The sequence below is a fragment of the Pantherophis guttatus genome, chromosome 6 (genome assembly GCF_059756535.1).
Source record: "Pantherophis guttatus breed Tessera chromosome 6, ASM5975653v1, whole genome shotgun sequence".
In the NCBI taxonomy this organism is placed as follows: domain Eukaryota; kingdom Metazoa; phylum Chordata; class Lepidosauria; order Squamata; family Colubridae; genus Pantherophis; species Pantherophis guttatus.
The window spans coordinates 68,929,390-68,948,401 of NC_142068.1; the positions used below are offsets into that span (position 1 = coordinate 68,929,390).

The 19,012-nt window shown below is 36.8% G+C and overlaps 1 protein-coding gene across 1 annotated transcript in view; it reads right to left on the reverse strand.

Annotated features, from left to right (window-relative positions):
- Positions 1 to 274: 274 nt before the first annotated feature.
- The window catches only part of MYOF (myoferlin), a 98,439-nt gene continuing 79,701 nt past the window's right edge, over positions 275 to 19,012 (reverse strand). Inside the window, exons 39-54 of the mRNA XM_034430423.2 lie at positions 18,255 to 18,266; positions 17,678 to 17,776; positions 16,932 to 17,057; positions 14,695 to 14,850; positions 13,991 to 14,082; positions 13,357 to 13,527; positions 11,022 to 11,170; positions 9,144 to 9,283; positions 8,235 to 8,323; positions 7,933 to 8,028; positions 7,423 to 7,564; positions 5,257 to 5,356; positions 4,950 to 5,143; positions 3,738 to 3,847; positions 1,973 to 2,120; positions 275 to 940 (exon numbers count right to left, since the gene is read on the reverse strand). Of these exons, the coding sequence (XP_034286314.2) occupies positions 896 to 940; positions 1,973 to 2,120; positions 3,738 to 3,847; positions 4,950 to 5,143; positions 5,257 to 5,356; positions 7,423 to 7,564; positions 7,933 to 8,028; positions 8,235 to 8,323; positions 9,144 to 9,283; positions 11,022 to 11,170; positions 13,357 to 13,527; positions 13,991 to 14,082; positions 14,695 to 14,850; positions 16,932 to 17,057; positions 17,678 to 17,776; positions 18,255 to 18,266 (1,869 nt within the window). The 3' untranslated portion in view covers positions 275 to 895. The remainder of the gene's footprint in view (positions 941 to 1,972; positions 2,121 to 3,737; positions 3,848 to 4,949; positions 5,144 to 5,256; positions 5,357 to 7,422; positions 7,565 to 7,932; positions 8,029 to 8,234; positions 8,324 to 9,143; positions 9,284 to 11,021; positions 11,171 to 13,356; positions 13,528 to 13,990; positions 14,083 to 14,694; positions 14,851 to 16,931; positions 17,058 to 17,677; positions 17,777 to 18,254; positions 18,267 to 19,012) is intronic.

The window sequence follows — 19,012 nt, forward strand, 5'->3', positions numbered from 1 at the left end:
AGTTTAAGGCAAACGGGACCCAAGTGTCATGGCAGTTCTGACTCTGAGACTCTGAGGAGGTTACTTTAGAGGAGGCATGTCCAACTTATGGTGACTTAGGGCCAGTAACTCTCTCTCTCAGCCCATGATGTCAGCAACAAGCTGGTCAGTCAATTCCTGTTCTTAACCAAATATTCAATACTTTGAAAAAAGCGAACTCTGCACTTGAGGGAAAATGATATAAAATAAAAAACAAATCTATATTTTGCTAAGCACAATAACCACAAAACTAAACTGAAAATTTGTTTGGCTTTATTTCACTGCTTTGTTTATAAGGCAGGACCGTAGCAAAATGAAGCTTAGAGCTATTATTATGACCTTTTATAGTATCCTATTCATGCCACTAGTGAACCATTTTACAGTCCTTTCTTTTGTAAGAATAAGTAGCATGTGTTTCCCCCCCTCCCATAAAGTTAAGAGGCACCATTTCAAACTGCTCATAATTAAAATAAACCTTTGAAGTTTCCACTTACCTGGAAGTCACTCCCTGTGAAACTCAAAGGGGCTTACTTGCCAGTAGACATGTATAGAATTACAGTGTAAACAGAGTACATATTTAAAAGGAAGGTAAAACTGAAAAAAATAATGAACGGTATACTGAGAAAAACGTTTAAGAACAAAAAAGACATATCATTTTATAATCTTCTATCAAAGTCATAATTCAGAAATCATAGTCACTTTCGGCTGTTATTTCTCAAAACATCTTGGATAGCAGTTGAATTCACATAAGTGGTCTTTTTCCTGGTGCAAAACTCAGGAGATGAGAGACAGACACATAATTTGAGGTGGTGGTTCAATTTGGCCCAAAGGTTATATAACCTCGTTTCAAAGTCAAGCTTCAAGAACAACGTCTTCCTTAACGAGATGAAAAAGGATTCACAATCTTCATTGAAATGTAGTTCTACAAAAATAAAAAGAAGCCGTAAGGAATTCTTCACATTTAGACAGGCATGGTAGTTTTTAATTCACAAGTGTTCAACTAAAATCATTGCAAAATAGTTTAAAGAAAAAAAACATGCATATTGTGTCAATCATCTCCTTCATATATAGACTCCTTTTTGGCTCAAAGCTTAGGTTCAAAAAGCTCTTGCTTTGGCGATACACTTAACTTGCTTTCGGAGCAGTGTATATAGATATTGTGGCAAGGAAGTGATTTTTAATATAATCTTGACACGGTGCTACAATTATTAGTAATTAGTTTAATTACTGTTATAGTCTTTGAGTTACGACTCATAGCTTAGCGGCCGTTCATAACTACCCCCCCCCCAAAAGATACCTAGATCCTCCCCAAAAGATACCTGTAACCTGGTTCAAAAGCCCAATGGCCGCCCCCTCTAGGTCATGTGGTTGTATTTCAGGGGCAACTGGCCTGTATTTACAGCCATGTGCAGTTTCCTGTGGTCACATGACCGTGTTTACTTCTAGTTTTCAGCAAAAACTCCCCATAGCAAACAATGGGTTCGTTTAACAACCATAGGAAAAAACGTTTGTAAAATTGGATCGTAAATTGAGGATTATCAGTATAGTTTCACAGAATCAAACATTCTAATTTGTCTGTTTACTATAAGCCTAAATAGTCTAATTACTGTTAGCTCTAGGAAAAAGGCTATGGCAAACCAAAAAACCCTGCAGGGATATGACCAGGAAGTCTCTGAAAATAGGACAATTGAACCAAAGGGGGAAAAAAAACCACTAAAATATACTTTGAACACGTGTAAAATAATTGCCTAATTAATGCAATAATGAATTGATTTAGATTTTAATCCATTTAACAATACTCGTTTTGCTTAGTAAAATTGAAAACATTTAGCTTTCCATCAATGCCTATTGAAACCAAGAAGGAATGTTTGTCTGTGGTCAAGTACATATATGTATAACTGATTATCAGCCTAACTAATTTGAAAGTAAAAAGATACAAACAGAAAATACATACTGGCAAGGAATATAGGAGAATCGCTAGAAATAAAAGCACAATCAGCAGGATGATGATGCCAATGAAGACCCACTTAAATCTCCGCCACACAATAAATTTCATTGTCTTGCATGGATTTGTGAACCAAAGGAAGGACGTTTCTGGTCGGCTGTGAAAAGAAAAAAGATCCAGTTGGTGCATGGCTTTCATATAGTTGACTTATGTGTGCAGAAATCCTAACTTTAAGAATGTAGTATAAATACTATGAATACTATGACTGAACTGTTGAAGATAAGAATCCTATAAGATACTATAAGATACATATTATACACCATTGTGTATAATATGTAATAAGAGGCACAGGGACTCCTTGCTTAATGATCTTAATTGAGATGGGCAATTCTGCCACTAAGAGAAGTAGTTGCTAAATGGGAAACAGGGTGTTCACAAATGTGCTTTCTGGCTGGAAAGAGATGTGACCACTCAGTTTTATACCTTTGGCTTTTGTTTGCCTCCCAGCCACTCCTCTGTCCTTTGGAATGTTCAAGTGCTAGTTTATTGCCTTGTACACATTGAAAGCAATGCAGTGACACCTCCCCCCGCCCCCCAGCTTTGGGCTGGGAGATGTGGGTGTACTACGCAAACAATTTATAGTATTCTTGAAATCCCTTTTTTCCCAATCTCTCCACTCTGTGCACAGGTGTATGGGAGGGGGAAAAAAAGCAAGCAATATCTATAGGTATCCTTTACCTGACCTTTTTCTGTTACTGGTGTGATCTCATTATTTTCAGTGTGTAGAAGAGCAAACAGCTTATCCTCTTGAAATCCCTTTCCAACCACCCCCTTAGCAGGAGGATTGAAGGATCAGACAAATGAAGGGTCTGCAAAATCTGCTTCCTCCCTCCCCATCACAAAGCAGAGAGATTGGAGACAAAGAAATTTCAAGAGAATAAGTTGTTTGCGTAGGATGCATTGGGCTGCATTGCATCTGATGTGTAGAAGAGCAATCATCTTACTCTCTTACAATCCTCCTCCACTTCAATCTCTCTGCTCTGTAAAATGAGGGGAGAAAGAGGTCAGACACAGGACAACATGTACTGGCTATAATAGCGATTACCTGAATGATGGACTCTGCAAAGTCATAAAAGGTCATAAATGGGTTGTAAAGTTATTTTTTAAGTACCATTATAACTTCAAAGGATCACTGAATGATCAGTAAGTGAGCACTACCTGCGTATTTGTGCAAATGTTCAATTTTTCCAGTTTTTCTGCCTAAAAAGAGGTTTATTTCTATCCTCATCTCCAAATGTCCACTGCTGTTTCTATTATAGTTCTTAAAACTAAGGTTTGCATAATATGCTTGGCATAAATTAGCTTGCTCCTAAACTTCAGACATATTTGTCTTGAAGAAAAGACTGATAATTGGAGGAGAAAGAGCTGCAGGAAATGATTATCAAATGATTATTTCAGTGTAATTTTCCAAGTTACAGATGACAAGTTGTGCAATAATATAGAAATGAATTCTAATGTCTCCATTAAAGTCAAACCTTTGACTTTAAAACCTCCATTAAAGTCAAACCTAGAGACTATGCATTAAAACAAAGGCCACTGCACCACTAAGAGCCAACTAATGTGTTCATGTGTTCTCACTGAAATGATTCTTGTTTCAAACCTTTAGGTTTCCATGGACTTGCCATTCTTAAGGTATCCCCAAAACTTTAAACCCTCATATGTTGGGAAGCATAATCTACAAGACCCTAAAATAAAAAAGTGGAAAATATCTTACTTTGGCATGTCTAGTTTGGGGTTCATATTAGGTTCATCTCTTCCTTTACCAGCTGGTCGTTCTTCAATGTCTTTTTCACCAAGAACTTCCAGAGTCATTTCAACTTTACCCTTTAAATAAATAAAAATATGATCAAGAACTTTATAGTGCTGCAGCTTAATGATGTTTTATTCATGATGTTCAATGATACATGAACAGATTTCAAGCCCATCCTGAAATGTGATTCAGTGCAAAGTGTCTCAACTTCAGCAGCTTTAAAATGTGTCCCCCCCCAAAAAGAATTCCCCAATCAGATTCTCCCCAGGAAAATCCCCCAACCCATCAAGCAAAAATCACATTCAGATTTTGTGAATGTGGCATAAGGGTGTGCTTTGTGTGCATTAGTTGCACTGATTTTCACTGCATATTGGTACTTCTGGGAATTTATCTTCACAATCAATTCAATTTCTTCTACTTTAATATTTGGGGCAAGAAAGAGTTATTAAATAGCTTGTGGATTCTTTCTGTCCCTTTATCAGGGTCTATTGTGGAGAAGGCAAAGAAATGGGATAACCAAAAATGGAGTGAATTCTATAAAGCAAAATTTAACGATGAGTTTATGTAAATAGTTTGGAATTATAAATCTCTACACAAATGAAATGAAAATCCCATGCAAGGAGCTTCCAGGTGTAGAATTGTTATTTACTTAAATACTTACTTACTAAATATTGTGTGCGGTACTTCCCTTCAAAAACAATTTAAATCTTTTGTGAGGAAGAAGGGTAGTTAAACATTTGAGAAGCAAAATGAAAGGGTCTAGGACAACACGTCCCAGTCATCTCATCATAGTTGATTCACCTTAGCCAACTCACTGCAGCCAAATCAATTCACTGCAGCTGGAACAACTCACCATGAGACAATTCAACATAGGATAACTCAAGAGAGAGACAAGTGAATTGTAGCAGCAGACCTTGTCTTGCTGCTAACGTCTTGCTTTAGGTTTCAACCAAAGGACTTCTAACTTGAGAAGGTTCAAACCTAAAGCAAGACAAGGCCTGCTGGAAATCACTTGTCCCTCTCTTGAGTTATCCCGCATTGAATTGTCCCATGGCCACAGTGAGTTGTCCTGTGGGGTATTAACCATGGCAAGTCAGCTGACGTGAGTTGGCCATGGCGATTTGTCCCATTCCGAAATGAAAACCCAAGGATTAAGGAGTATTAACAGAACCTTACAGCCAGAACACGGGAGCCATCTTTTTCGACGTAGCACGGCCACCATCCCCTCATGGATTTTTGTTCAAAGAGTGAAGCAATCTTAACATTCTTCATCAAGCTCATTGGCTTGTGCTCTGGAATCATGTCTAAACTGCACTTTTGTGAAACCTTTGCTGGCACCACTGTGTTGTGCAAATCAAGTTCAACAAAACCTAAAGAAAAAGCGAAAGGGCAGAGAAAGAGAACATCATTATTATCTCAAGATATTTTGGCACAGAGAACTTAAGGATATAACTTTCCTTATCCGGAAATACTTTATACATACCCAGATAATCATCCAAAGAAAATTTATCATTATCCCATATCTGAATAAGCAGCTTGGGTGGAATTCTGAATTCGGTATTGTCAAGACTCCAGAAGTGTTCCTAAGAACCAGAATCAGAACAGAAGGAGACTAAGCAAGGAATTTATAATGAATTTCCCTCATTGTCTTTCGTAAAACTGCTCTTAGCATCACCCATCTACCACTTTCTATCAGCAGCATTTCAGTTCTGTCTGAAGAAAATCTACAGAGATTAAAAGATCGATTACCTTCAGTTCTTTGTATTTCAAGGTATGGTAATGCGTACATTAGAAGCCAGTGATACTGACCACTGAAAGCTGGTTAAACACTCTGTATTCAAGGAATATATACATAAACTAGATTCAGTTAGTCTTGTACAAAAAATCTTTGGCAATTTATTTTTTCTGCTGTGAACTTGAGACAATGCTACATGATCCTGGGAAAAGATAGATTTTTTTAAAGAAGTTGCAGATAGGTGCCTCATGTCATGTGTGACTCTTTTTGCCTTCTAATTTAAGTGTGGAACTGTCCACTGTTAGGGATTAGTAGAATTCGATGATTTGCACTTGGTAAATCACTAACAATGTGTTGAACTGTGTTAAACTTTCAGCACACTATGCGGTCCCCATCCCTTGCATCAGTTAGCAGCCTTGCTGCCACATTTGGCAAAATAATGCAAAACAGAATAAGAATTAGGAGGAGGGGTCTTTTCTGTGACATCACTCCCCAACCCCAATCTTTGTAGTTCTTAGAAAAGAATTTGAAGGCTCAATTGTTCTGACCCATTTTAAAATCTTTGATTGTATTTTACTCAGTCTTTTTATTTTGAATTGAATATAATTTTTCATTGTTTTCAATATCTGATTATGTAGTTTGCGTCTCTGAATTTCAATTTTTTGTGAACACTTTTGCCTGAAAAATTGAGCTTTCCTTCTATTGTCATTGCTACAGTAAAAAAGGAGAGAAAAGTGTTTTTATAGATACAGAAATAAATATCAGCTAGCAAGGTGTCCTGCTGTTCCACCTGTGCTGGCAGAGGAGGCATCCTGTAGGCCCCATTAGCCCAATTATTCTGGTGGGCAGGGTCAGGAGAAGGTCCTTCTCTGCCATCCCACCTGCTCTGTGGAATATCTCCCCCCGCCCCACATTGTGAGGTCAGCATCCCCCTGCCCTTCCGCAATATTCTAAAGTCCTGGCTCTGCTAGCTAGCTTGGGGCTCCAATGGGGGAACATCTCAGTGGCTGATTAACAATGGATGCCAACTCCCCCATCCTCCCCCCCCCAGCCTTCCCAACTTTAAATGGATTGTAGTGTTTGGTTTATTTTAACTTTTTATAATGTGTATATATCTTTTATTATTGTAAGCTGCCCAGAGTTACCTTATGGTAAGATGGGTGGCTAAATTTTTTTTTATAAATAAATAAGGTGGGATGAGTGCTTGCTGCAATCATAGGAAAGACTGCCCACTTAAAGGCATAATCACTCTTAAAGTGACCTGTCTTATACACTGCTCAAAAAAACAAAGGGAACACAAGCAGAAAATATCCAAGATCTGAATGAATGAAATAGCCTTTAAATATTTTGTTCATTACATACAGTAGTTTTGGGTTCCCTTTAGTTGTTTGAGCAGTGCATAAACTACTGTATGTAAAGAACAAAGTATTTAATAAGGCTTTTTCATTCATTCAGATCTCGGATGTCTTCTGCTTGTGTTCCCTTTATTTTTTTGAGCAGTATATTTCTAGGCTATTACTTGCACCATGTAATATCTCTCAAATGAGACATTACATGACAAACATATTTGATTGTTGTTGTTTTAAAAGAAAATTGAGCATGAAAGATGAAAGCCCTTAGTGAAAAAACAGCAAAGGGAAGAGCTGTTTCCCTTTTCTATTTCCTATTCAGAATTACCCTTCCCATATACCATTTCCTTGCTCTTCCATCCTTAGGGAAAAATATTAAGTCAGAATTCTTTTCTCCTATGGATGAAGAAGTGGTTGAGTACGCCAGAGAAGCAGGACAATCCCTCATGATTCTTCCTACGGATTTGTGCATAATGGTTTTCAGAGTTTCGTTAAAACAAATACAAGCCTAGATGCTCATTGTCATGTTCATTAACGATTGCAAAGTTGTCCTTGGTGTCTATACCTTTTTGGAAACTGTACAGAGTTGTTCCGCTGGAAAATAATCGAAAGGAAAAATAAATCTCCAATTGAAATTCCCTTCCCCATCAAGGGACCTATAATGGACATCCGTTTTCTGTTTGTGCTCTTCGTGGCCAGGCATCCATCTGAAAGGCAGAAGCAGCAGATTGGCTGTGTAGTCCATGGAACTGACCAATCCAAACCTTGGCAACTTTAAGATGTGTGGACTTCAATGCCCAGTTGTCCATGCTGGTGGGGAAATTCTGGAAGCTGAAGTTTATACATCTGAAAGTTATCAAGATTAATGGACTAATCTTTCTAACCTAAGAACACTGTACAACCTTGCATCCAAATGTATGGTTTTTAATATGGACCAAATGATGGAATGTGAATATTACACGATTATTCAATTCCAATACTTCTAACTGATTGCAGGGCAAAGTGACCAAGTTCCTTAACACTAAACAATGCTTTCCTATTTTCAACAAGTTTCGAATGCCGAAGTCATCATTACCCTTTTACGTAGATGTCACTCATTTCTTCTCCTGTGATGCTTTTCTCATCCAGGATGACATCCTTGGTGTTCCAAATTATCACCCGTAGTTCATATCTGTAATGCAAGTAATGGAAAGAATGAAGTGGTACGGCTTAAAGCTCTTGTCTTTGCTTCCACGTGAATTCAGCGATGGTGACAAGGGGCAACAGAAGGGAACAGAATGCAAGGCAAACTTCTCGTTCATCTTGAAAGGATTTGAAAGGATCAATATTTCTGGGCCATGAAATAGCATGCTACAAACTTCAGCCAAGCTTACTCACTTTTTAGCCTTGCGAGGAGTGATGTTAAAAGGAGGACCTGGTGGGCCCAAGCTTTTGGGAAAAACATCCACCCACATTTGAAGCTTCCCCTGTATCAATAAGATAATGATCATGTCAGGCTTTAACTTAAATAAAGAAGAAAAGAAAACTCATCTCTTAAACTATCAGTATTCTAATTTGATGACATGACCTGGATGCAACCCCCTAAGAATTCACTCTGCATGCCCAGGTCATATTTGGCTGGATTGTGCTAAAGAGGAGTCCCACCTAATTCTTTTATATTCAAAGGACAAACTATGATTAAAACTAATGGGTTTTTCAAAAGCATTTTGCAATGGAGTGGGGAACAGAAGACCATTCACAGGACATACGCAAAACAGCCCTTTAGACTCTCTCCCATAATAACAAGTCATAATAATGCAGTGAGATTGCTTTGAAATTATTCCCACTTTAACTGTCAGAAGCATCCTTCACACGGTACTTCCCGTAATGACCATCTGGTTATTATGATATATTTCTACTATTTTTTGTTGTGTGTGTGATATTTCACCATAAGAATGATTTTTTAAAAATAGTATTACAAGGTGTGTGTATATTTCCTGCCAATGCAGGTCTCCCTACCTGGATGAAACAAAGTAATGATAATGCAAGGTGTGGTACCAAGCATTATATAGTTAGCTACATCAGAAAAATCATATGGTAGGAGACTATGTTATGGATGTTTATTTAATTTCTGTGTTTCATAATGGGCTTTTTCTAGACGTACACCTGAATATCCCTAAAAAAATGATAATATCCCTATAAAATTACTGACAAAAGGAGGATGCGAGAGTAGAAAAGTCATTTTGTATCTAGCTTTTTCACGGATTTGCATCTCATAAACAGAAAGAAAAGAAAAAAATGTAATACCTGAGGAATGTTAGGTTGGAAAGTACTGTACAGGGTTCTGGTTTCTACATGCTCAGGCACCAAACCCTGAGTTCTGAGAATGTGAAGAGCCAGCCTTTCTTCTCCAGGTCCCAGATGCTCGTGCAGTATTTTGTTTACCTCTGAAATCAAGTGAAAGAAACAATGAAACTCACAAGAAACTCACTATAGAGCATTGAAAGTAGACATCCCTATCTGCTGTCAACCTTTCTAAATAGACCAGACAGGAAACATGATCAGGTGAGCTAATTCTACTTTATTGTAAAGGTACATTTATAGAATCTTGCAAGTCTGAAAGTACACATCTCCTGCTATCTCCTTAAATGCCTGGAAAGCTAGGGAGAGTCTCTTCTGAGTCTCTTTCTCCACCCATTATACAGCTGTGGGCTATGCTCTCTCTTACTTGACCATTCCCTAGTAATCCTTTCCTTGCCCTGTCTCTCAAGGTCTTTCTCACATACCATTATATCTACATATTGGTTTCAGAATATATCTACATGTTGTGCTTTAAATCTAAAATATATGGGATTCAGATTTTTGACATATTTTGTATAATACCAATAAAGGAAAACATTTGTAGCTCAGGGTTGAAATGTGGGGTCCTTGGTGCTCTCTGACCTTGCTTGTTTTCTTGCAGACTTTTCATTACTCAAACTAGATAATTTAATGCTAGTAAGGAGCGCGGTTTGCTGTTAGTTTAGATTTTAGTGACTTGCCCTGTCAGTGTTGGTGAATCTCTTAGAGATTCTTTGGTTGGGCTGTTTACTGTTGACTTCTTTGGCAGTTTCTTGATTGGGGTATTGTTTACTTGATTGTTGGTCTGATGTTAATCTTGAAGTTAATCTATGCTGATCTGGGTGTTGATTGCTGGTGGAGAGGAGCTTGGGTTTTTTTGTTCCCTTTTTAGCTTGTTGATTGTCTCTTTTGCATATACAGATGTTAATGCCTATGTGTTTATTTGATGGCTAATTTGTCAGAGTGCCAGGCTTCTTGAAATTTCCTGGTGTTTTTGAACTTGGCTTGCTCTAGGATGGTCACTTTTTCCCAATTGAAACTATGGTTAAATCTGTCTACATGTTGCGAAATTGAAGAGTTTTCATCATGTCTTCTGACTGCTAGTTGGTGTTCATGGATGTGTTCTGTCAGTCTTCTGCCTGTTTGTTCTATATAGTGGCAAAGAAGCCAACAGTAAACAGCCCAACCAAAGGATCTCTAAGATCACGCCCCCCACCAATACTGACAGGGCAAGGCACTAGAATATAATCTGACAGCAAACCACACTTCTTACTAGCACTGATGATATTTACACGGATACTTACACTGATGATGATACACTGGTTACTTAGTTTGGGTAATGAAGTGTCTGCAAGAAAACAAGCAAGCTGAGAGACCACCAAGGACCCCTCACATTTTATGTAAACATATTTTTCACATTTCCCTAGTGTACAAGAGAAAAGTCCATTGAGCATTGCTGAGCTGGCATCCCAAATCACAACCTCTTATGTATGGATAGTTGTTTAGCAGTGTCTTTGTTTAGCAACTTCCCTTAGCAAGGAAGATAAAGCAGAAATGGCTAACTTGATTGTTCTATTAAAAGAGGAGAATATATTTATGGTTTTTATTTGGATATCGTTTCTGGATTTTGTGCTTGTGATGAACAAAAAAATGAAACTTTGACTTTGGTTATGCGACCACTTCACTTAACAACCAAGTTGCTGGTCTCATTTGTGACTGCTAAACAAGGACTGCCCATAAATACAACTCTACAGTCTGTATGAATACAGTTAAAAGCATAATAGAGATAAATGGAAATTTGCCAAATATGAATCAGTAACACTCAGTTAATAGAAAAGGATTTACCAAATTCTTCCAAAGTATAGTCCCTTCCTCCATAACTAATTATTTTTCCATTTTCAGAGAGGACTGGAGTACGATAGCCTTTAACTCTGGCAAGATTTTGCAAAAGTTGTGTTGGCTTTAATTGATCCCTCCAAGTATTGATACCTGACCTTTATAGAAAACAAAACACATTTTGGAATAAATGCATTATAGTCTCGGCCATACTATATATACTTTGATTACTCTTAGATGTGATTGTTGTAAAATTCTACTGCTTGCAAAAAAAAGGTAGGTAGATAGAAAGAAAGAAAAGAAAAGCAGTACCATCAAAATGACAAATAATGTAAGTTTTTTTTAAAAGAAATAACCTCCTGAAAACTATTTTTAGTTTGTTTTAATTTCATTTTCCAGATACTTAGAGAAGCAACGATGCATATATGGAATTACTAAAGGTTTTCCATGATTTCAACAAGGGAGCTTTTCTAAATGAAACTCCAAAGGAGTTTATAAATAAAATTAACTGGAAAACACTGTTTGAGTTTACAGAATTGTGGCATAAATGTTTAGCTGTAGGAAAGAACTGTAGGAAAAGTCATTTCAGGAAGAAGTGATTTTTTATGTGTGTGATTATATGGCTCATATTTATTTGTTCCCACCCAAGGTCACATGGAAAGGTATTATGTAAAGTGGCTCAAGACAATGACATTATAAGATAACTTTGAAAAGAGAGTTCTCATATCTAGACAGGATCATTTTAGTGTCACGGGAAAAGTTGATGTGGTCTGCCAGCAGCCTGCAGAGCTGGCAGTGGAGTTGGACAGTGAAGAGGCTGGGGAGAACATGGGCCAGTCCTGGAGTCTGGGGAAGGAGGCAGAGATGGGGCCAGGGCCATCTGGGAGTGATGCATGGACTCTGGAGCCCCCAGAGTTGGACAGCAGTTGAGGCAGAGGAACAGGAGGAGCCTGCTCCTAGGGCACGCATGTGCAGAGCTGCCAGAAGGCAAGATCAACTAAAGCAAAAGGAACAATTTGGGAGTAAAGCCAGGAGATGATTGGCCCCTCCCATAAGGCTTAAAAGAGAAACAAAGGCACTTGGGGTCTTTTGCAGGAGAGCAACATTGCTAACTCTGTTTCCAGTCGGCATCTCTTGTTTGTTTCTGAACTTCGTGGGGCTTTGCCAAGTAAGGCCTTTGGCAGGGTGTCAAAGAAGATAAAGGCTGGTGATTATCCCAAAAGACTTCTACCGAAGGACTTGTTTTGCAACTAATTGGGACTCAGCTGGGAATGAACGTAATTCTCAGCTGTTACACTAAAATAGGTTTGTTTGGGACTAATTGTGTCTTGTAATGACTTGGTACCTAGGTCACAACAAAAACAAAAGAAAAATCAGGCTTGAAAACTCAGTTTGGAGTTGCAGAGAAGAACATTCCAGAAAAAAAATCCCTGCCAGTGCATTCCTGTGAATGAGGCATTTGCAAACTTTGGAACATTGTTGGTCAGCTCTCCTAACATCACTTCCATCTGATGCATAGCAGAGTATACTAGGTTTCCCAGTAAACATAGGTAGTCCTTGACTTACAACAGTTCATTTAGTGACCATTTAAAGTTACAATGGCAATAAAAAATGTGACTTATGACCATTTTTCACACTTATGATGATTGCAGCATCCCCATGGGCATGTGATCAAAATTCAGGTTTTTGGCAACTGGTTCGTGTTTATTGTAGTTGTGGTGTCCCAGGGTTATATCATCAACTTTTACGATCCTCTGACAAGCAAAATCAATGGGGAATCCAAATTCACTTAACTACCAGGTTATTAACTTAACAACTGCAGTAATCCCCTTAACAACTATGGCGAGAAAGGTCATAAAATGGGGCAAAATTCACTTAACAAATGTCTCACTTAGCAACATAAATTTTGGGCTCAATTGTGGTCGTAAGTCGAGAACTACCTGTAACATACCTAGAGTCACATAAATACAACAGAAGAACAGAAAGACACATAGAAATGAAAGATGCTACACTGTTTTGACAAAGAAAATGAGGACACTACTGGAATCCAAAAGAAGTTGGGAAGAATTCCAGAAGTTACATTCTTTCCATATTTTGTTATAGTTTAAAAGAAATAAGTGCAATTCCCAATCATACTGCACATCTTTAAAAAATAAACCAGATAAAGGGAAAGAGAAAGATGAACCCACCTAGGTTTTTTGAGTAAATCACTCAGATTTATTGAATGATTGACTGACTAGTATGTCAGTCAATCACATTCTAGGTGGTTTTTGCCATAGGATTAAGCCCAGGATTTGATTTTAGCAGGACCCATGGAGGACTAATTGGGATAGGAAAGACTTACGTGCAGTGTTGTTGTGGTATCCCACAATGAGATCCAAAGCGCGAGAGGAACCTGTTTTCCAGATCAATTGTAGTTTCACCAACTTTCTCATCTCGAGTCATCAGATCATAGTCATAGATGGAAATTTTCAAATCCTTCTCTTGAGGCAAGAAGCAGCTCAGTTCATACATTCTAAGTGCAGAAATAAATTTCAATTCCAGAAAAGTGATATTGAAAAGATGAACGAAGCTAAAATATTACTAGCACTGCTCACACAACTGAGTAGTTTGAAGATCTGTTATTTAAAACAAAAGAGTAATATTGAAAAGAGTACTTGAAAGGAAAGGATATTGATCAGTGATGGCTAACCTTTTCCAGACCGAGTGCCCAAAGCACGGGTCTATTCTATCACAATTATTCTCTGAATTTTAATCCAGCTAAGGATATACTCTAGATAAAATCAACAGAAATGACAGAAAGAAAAAAACCAGAAAACCATATCACTTTCCCCCTCTTTCTCATACATACCTATTTTTTCATATAGGAAAATAAATTCACAATTTATTTTTTTACTATTTTAATAGAATGTTCCCAAGATGGTATTCTATAAATAAATTCTAATTACAAGGGAAGGAAGAACATTTTAATTACCTACCTGCCAAAAATTGGATTCAGTGTATTGGGAATGTAATGATCTCTATCCTCAACAATTTTTTTGCCTAAGCTGATCTTAATGTAAGGATCACACTATTTGGAAACAAATAAACAAAAAAGTTGTTAGTATTAATAATAATGTTAATAATATTTAAAAATATGTTAACATTCATTGCTAGACTGATCAAAAAATACATTATAAATGTTAAGTTCACAGCTGTCCAGGTAGAAAAATTATAAATTTCCAAAAATTTCACTGGAGAAGGCAGCTGTGTTCCCAAAGACTTTCAATTAATTGCCTGGGATTTACTTATGTTGCATTTAATTACTCCATTATGGCATTAAATACAGAACCTTTAACTTATTCGTTCCTCCATACCACTTTGAGACAAATCATGATGAATGCTGTTTTACAGATAACTTTAGTGAAACTCATTTATTCAGGAACAATTCATATCTCCGTATATTTATTCATTCCTATCAACTACATTCCAACTCATTATTTACCAGTTAATGCACCACAATGCTTTAATCCAGTGATTCTCAACCTCAGCTGCTTTAAGATGTCTGGACTTCAACTCCCAAAATTCTCCAGTCAGCATGCTCACCGAGGAATTCTGGGAGTTGAATTCCAGACAACCTAAACTTCCTGAGACTGAGAAACACTGCTCTAATTGGTTCTATTGGCTAGAGCTATTAACTTACCAGTCCATTATTATCCTTAGGTTGGAGCTCTAAGGCTCGTACTACATAAATCCGTACAATACATTCCTGAGGCCCACTGTCTGGTAACACACAAAATTGCCGAGGAGGAGGTGGTACGGTTGGATCATCTGGTAGTGTGTAGATCCGGAAAGAGCCCTAATAAATCACATGAATACGAGTAAATAAACCAAAACAAGCTTATTACAGTAAAGGAAGGTATGAAAATACGATCACATTTATTTATTCATTTATTAAAATGGTATCCAGCCATAATATACAATCATACTTCATTATTTTCATTAAAAATATTTGTTTGTAAGATTTGACTTGATCTATTTGTATTGTTCTGAATACAAAATGAACAAGTAAAACTTTGGAAATATTAATTCCTATAAGCCAAACATTAAAACCAGAGGTGGGTTTCAGCAGGTTCTGACCAGTTCTGGAGAAACAGTAGGGGAAATTATGAGTAGTTCGGAGAACCGGTAGTAAAAATTCTGACTGGCCCCACTCCCATCTATTCTCTGCCTCCCAAGTCCCAGCTGATCGGGAGGAAATGGGGATTTTGCAGTATCCTTCCCCTGGAGTGGGGTGGGAATGGAGATTTTACAGTATCCTTCCCCTGCGATGTCCACCAAGCCACGCCCACCAAGCCATGCCACGCCCACCAAGCCACGCCCACAGAACCAGTAGTAAAAAAGATTTAAACCCACCACTGATTAAAACCTATTTGGATAACTGTAGAATGAAAACTCTGCAATAATTTGATAGCCAATGTTTCAATCAATATTCGAGGGATAGATATTCTCTCTATCATATGTGTGAAACACAGTTTTTCCTCATATCTTTCCTTTTTAGTAGATTTAGTAGATTTCAATCTAATTCCTCGGAAATGGAAGATGAATTTGTATTTGGGATAACATCTCCCCAATAACTCTGTTAGCTATCTGGAATTAGTCTCAGAGGATTTTATTTAAAAAGAAATAGGCAATAAATAAGCCAGTTTAGCCAGAATAAAATATTAGAATTTGATCTTCATTTATGTGTTTGGGTGTTCCATTAAAACTTTTTGCTCCATGTTTTTATTTAGCTGCACAAAAAGAACATTTAATGGAATATCTAATTGTTATCAAGAAGCTTATTTCACTTTTTATTAACTTCACGTGAGCTGAAATTTAATTTGAAAGCAGAATCAGCTCATTAATTTTAACACAGTGTCATCGTGGCATATATTTTGGTAAATAACATTTCATACTGCCTGCATTTTTAAAATAAAGTTTGATTTTGTTTATTTCGGATAAGGTTGCTCTGTCTCCCAAGGGCAGGAAGTACTGTAATCTTTAGTCATATGCCTATAAACTATAGCGTGAGGATACTGTACTGAAATCTTTTTTTAAAAAATTTCATTACCCTTTATATGCCAGAAGGACAACATAGGTTGTGGCAGTTTGTTTCTTTCATGGACTAAGTTAGGAATGAGGATGCCAAGGAAAAATATGGGGTGATGGCAGTAACTACCATACAACTATTCCTGAGTAGGAGATTGGGCCAGGGTATATAATCTCAGTATATTTCTGAGACAGAATACTTGAAACTTCCAGCCATTCATTCTGTGGATTACTGCTACACTTGTTCCCTTGAGGCAATCTGACAAGAATATCAATGCATTGTGGAGGAAATCAGGGGTAAACTGCACGCCAAGAGTGGGGAGGGTTTCATGTTGTTTGTTTTCTCCCTTTCGCTCTCTGAAGCTTCTTATATCTTCCTGTTTTCTATATCCATCCATCCATCCATCCATCCATCCATCCATCCATCCAGTCCTTCTCATATAATGTGACTCCGCAAGGTATAAAATAAAACAAATATTTAAAACAAGTCTAAAATAACCATTAAATAAAATTAAAAACATAAATAAGACCATGGGAGAATGAATCAACCTTGTACACATAATGCAATCATTTCACAAGCCCCCATTTTCTCTTGGTCTTTCCAGAAAGAGCCATTCCTCAGTTAAAGTTTTACTATTGGCCCAAATAATGTCGATCGTTTATACCCATTATGTCTTTCATCTACTTCCGTTTTTTCTTTTCTTTTCACAAATCTGTTCATGAGAAAATATGGAATAATTGTACTATTTAGTTTGACTGCATTCTCAATGGGCTTATGAGGACAGATGAAATCAATGTATCCCATGTTTCCCTATTGCAAATATAATTTATTTGTTGTTTTCATTGTACCTTAAATTCTCCTGCAACTGTAGGGTCATCATTTTCTTCGGTTTTACCTCGATACAGCTTGAAAGTATCACAGAAGTCTGTTAAACCCCTAAAGTCAGGTACATTCTCCAGTTCACAGTTGTAAACCTACCAAAAAAAAGTGAGGTGCCACAATTAAAAGAACTGTGATGTATACGTCGATGACAGATGCTGATAAATTTAAAATAGGAAAAAATATTCCCAGTTCCAAACCAATATAAGGATATGGGGAAATGTTTAATTGTACTTGTGAAATAATTCTCGATAATGGTAAAAAAAAAATCAGATTATTCAAACAATAAATTAATGAATAATAGCATAAAGAGACATTTTGGTCTAGTGGTTAAGGCACCAAGCTGAAAACCAGGAGGCTCTGAGTTCTAGTCTCACCTTAGGCACAAAGCTAGTTAGGTGACTAGGCCAGTCATACCCTCTCAGACTTAGAAGCAAGCAATGGCAAACCATTTCTGAAAAATTTTGCCAAGAAAACTTGTCCAGGAGTCAACAATGACTTGAAGGCACCACCCCCAAATAAAAACAAACAAATAACAGCATCATAACACTACAAATTATTATAATAGATATAAGTCCTGTCCTGCATATTTTTTTTCTAGAGAGGATGGATTGGGCTAAGAAACGGTAGCGATCCAAAACCTAGTCATTTTTAAACATTGTTATTTTTTAAAACTCAGACACCAATACTAGTCTCATCAATAAAAAATAAATACCTTCAATGTATCATATCCTTTCTGAACGTACTGTCCACATTTTTCAGTGTCACCTATTGAGGCATAAAATTTGCTCCACCAATCCACAACTTCTTTTTCCTAAAGAATAACCAATTTAAAACTAAAAGGAAGCAATAACAATCTCTAGGATAATTATTTTAGCTACACTGTACACATAATTTCTTCAATTTGGTTTCTTCCTGTCATATTAGGTTACAATTCCTTAAGCCACACCCCAAATCCCTTCCCTCTTCCACTGATATAAGTCTCTGCCTGTTCAAAGAGGAACAGAGTTAAGGTTAGAGTTAGCGTTAGAAGCTTTTTTTGTGAAAAAGAAAACATTATAATATACATTATACTATAGCATACATTGAAGAATTGTATTCAATTACTGTAATTCATTTCCATTATTTTTCCAAAGAAGCTTCTAAATCCTTTGGACCTGTAAAGCTATTTCTCAAATAAAGGGACTCTGGCAGATTTTTTTCCAATTAAGTAGTGCATATTAAATTCATGCATGTTAAAATTAATAGATATAGCATCAATAATTCAAACTACATAGATGTAATTCAATTACCTTTTCAGTGAGCTGTTTATGGAAACACATTCCAGGGTGGATCGGTGGGGAAAACCAAAACAGAACAATTAAAATCAAACCAAGCATCTGTATTTGATACAACATTATAGAAGACAAAATGTGATTTTGGATTACGGATATATTTTCAGATAATGTGTTTTGTTTTTGTCTGAACATTGCCCGTGTCTTTAATTAGTGAAGTGAAGAAGTTCATTCAGATCCACCAGAGATATTATAATTCCATAAGTCTTATCAAATGAACATAAAGAGAAATCATGTCTTGAAATTATCTCCAGGACACTTCTGGATTAGCCCAAGAATCAAAGGATTAATTGATTTGTTTAGGAATATCAAGAAATTTAGACTGGACCAATAATCTGTTTTTCTGAAAGAGGACTAAAGTTAGGAGCATCTTATTCTATTTATCTTTAATTTCATAGACATTGCTATTATGTGTCAAAGGAATTCCAAATAGCTTGCATTAAATTGTTCCTCTGACTACGTTTTGTCCTACGACCACCTTTTTAAACAATTTACAATAAAATTCTATTAATTATATCCCAGTGAATTTGACAAAATGTACTTCCAGATAGGGGTGCACAGCTATTTTGCTTTATTTAACATTGTATGAAATTTGTAATCTAACACATATTTTCTGTGTATTTTGATTTTTTTTCCCTGTTATTATAAGCTAAGACAGTTTATCTTTTAAGAAAAGCACTATACAACTTTATTTGGAAACAAAATTAAATGATTCT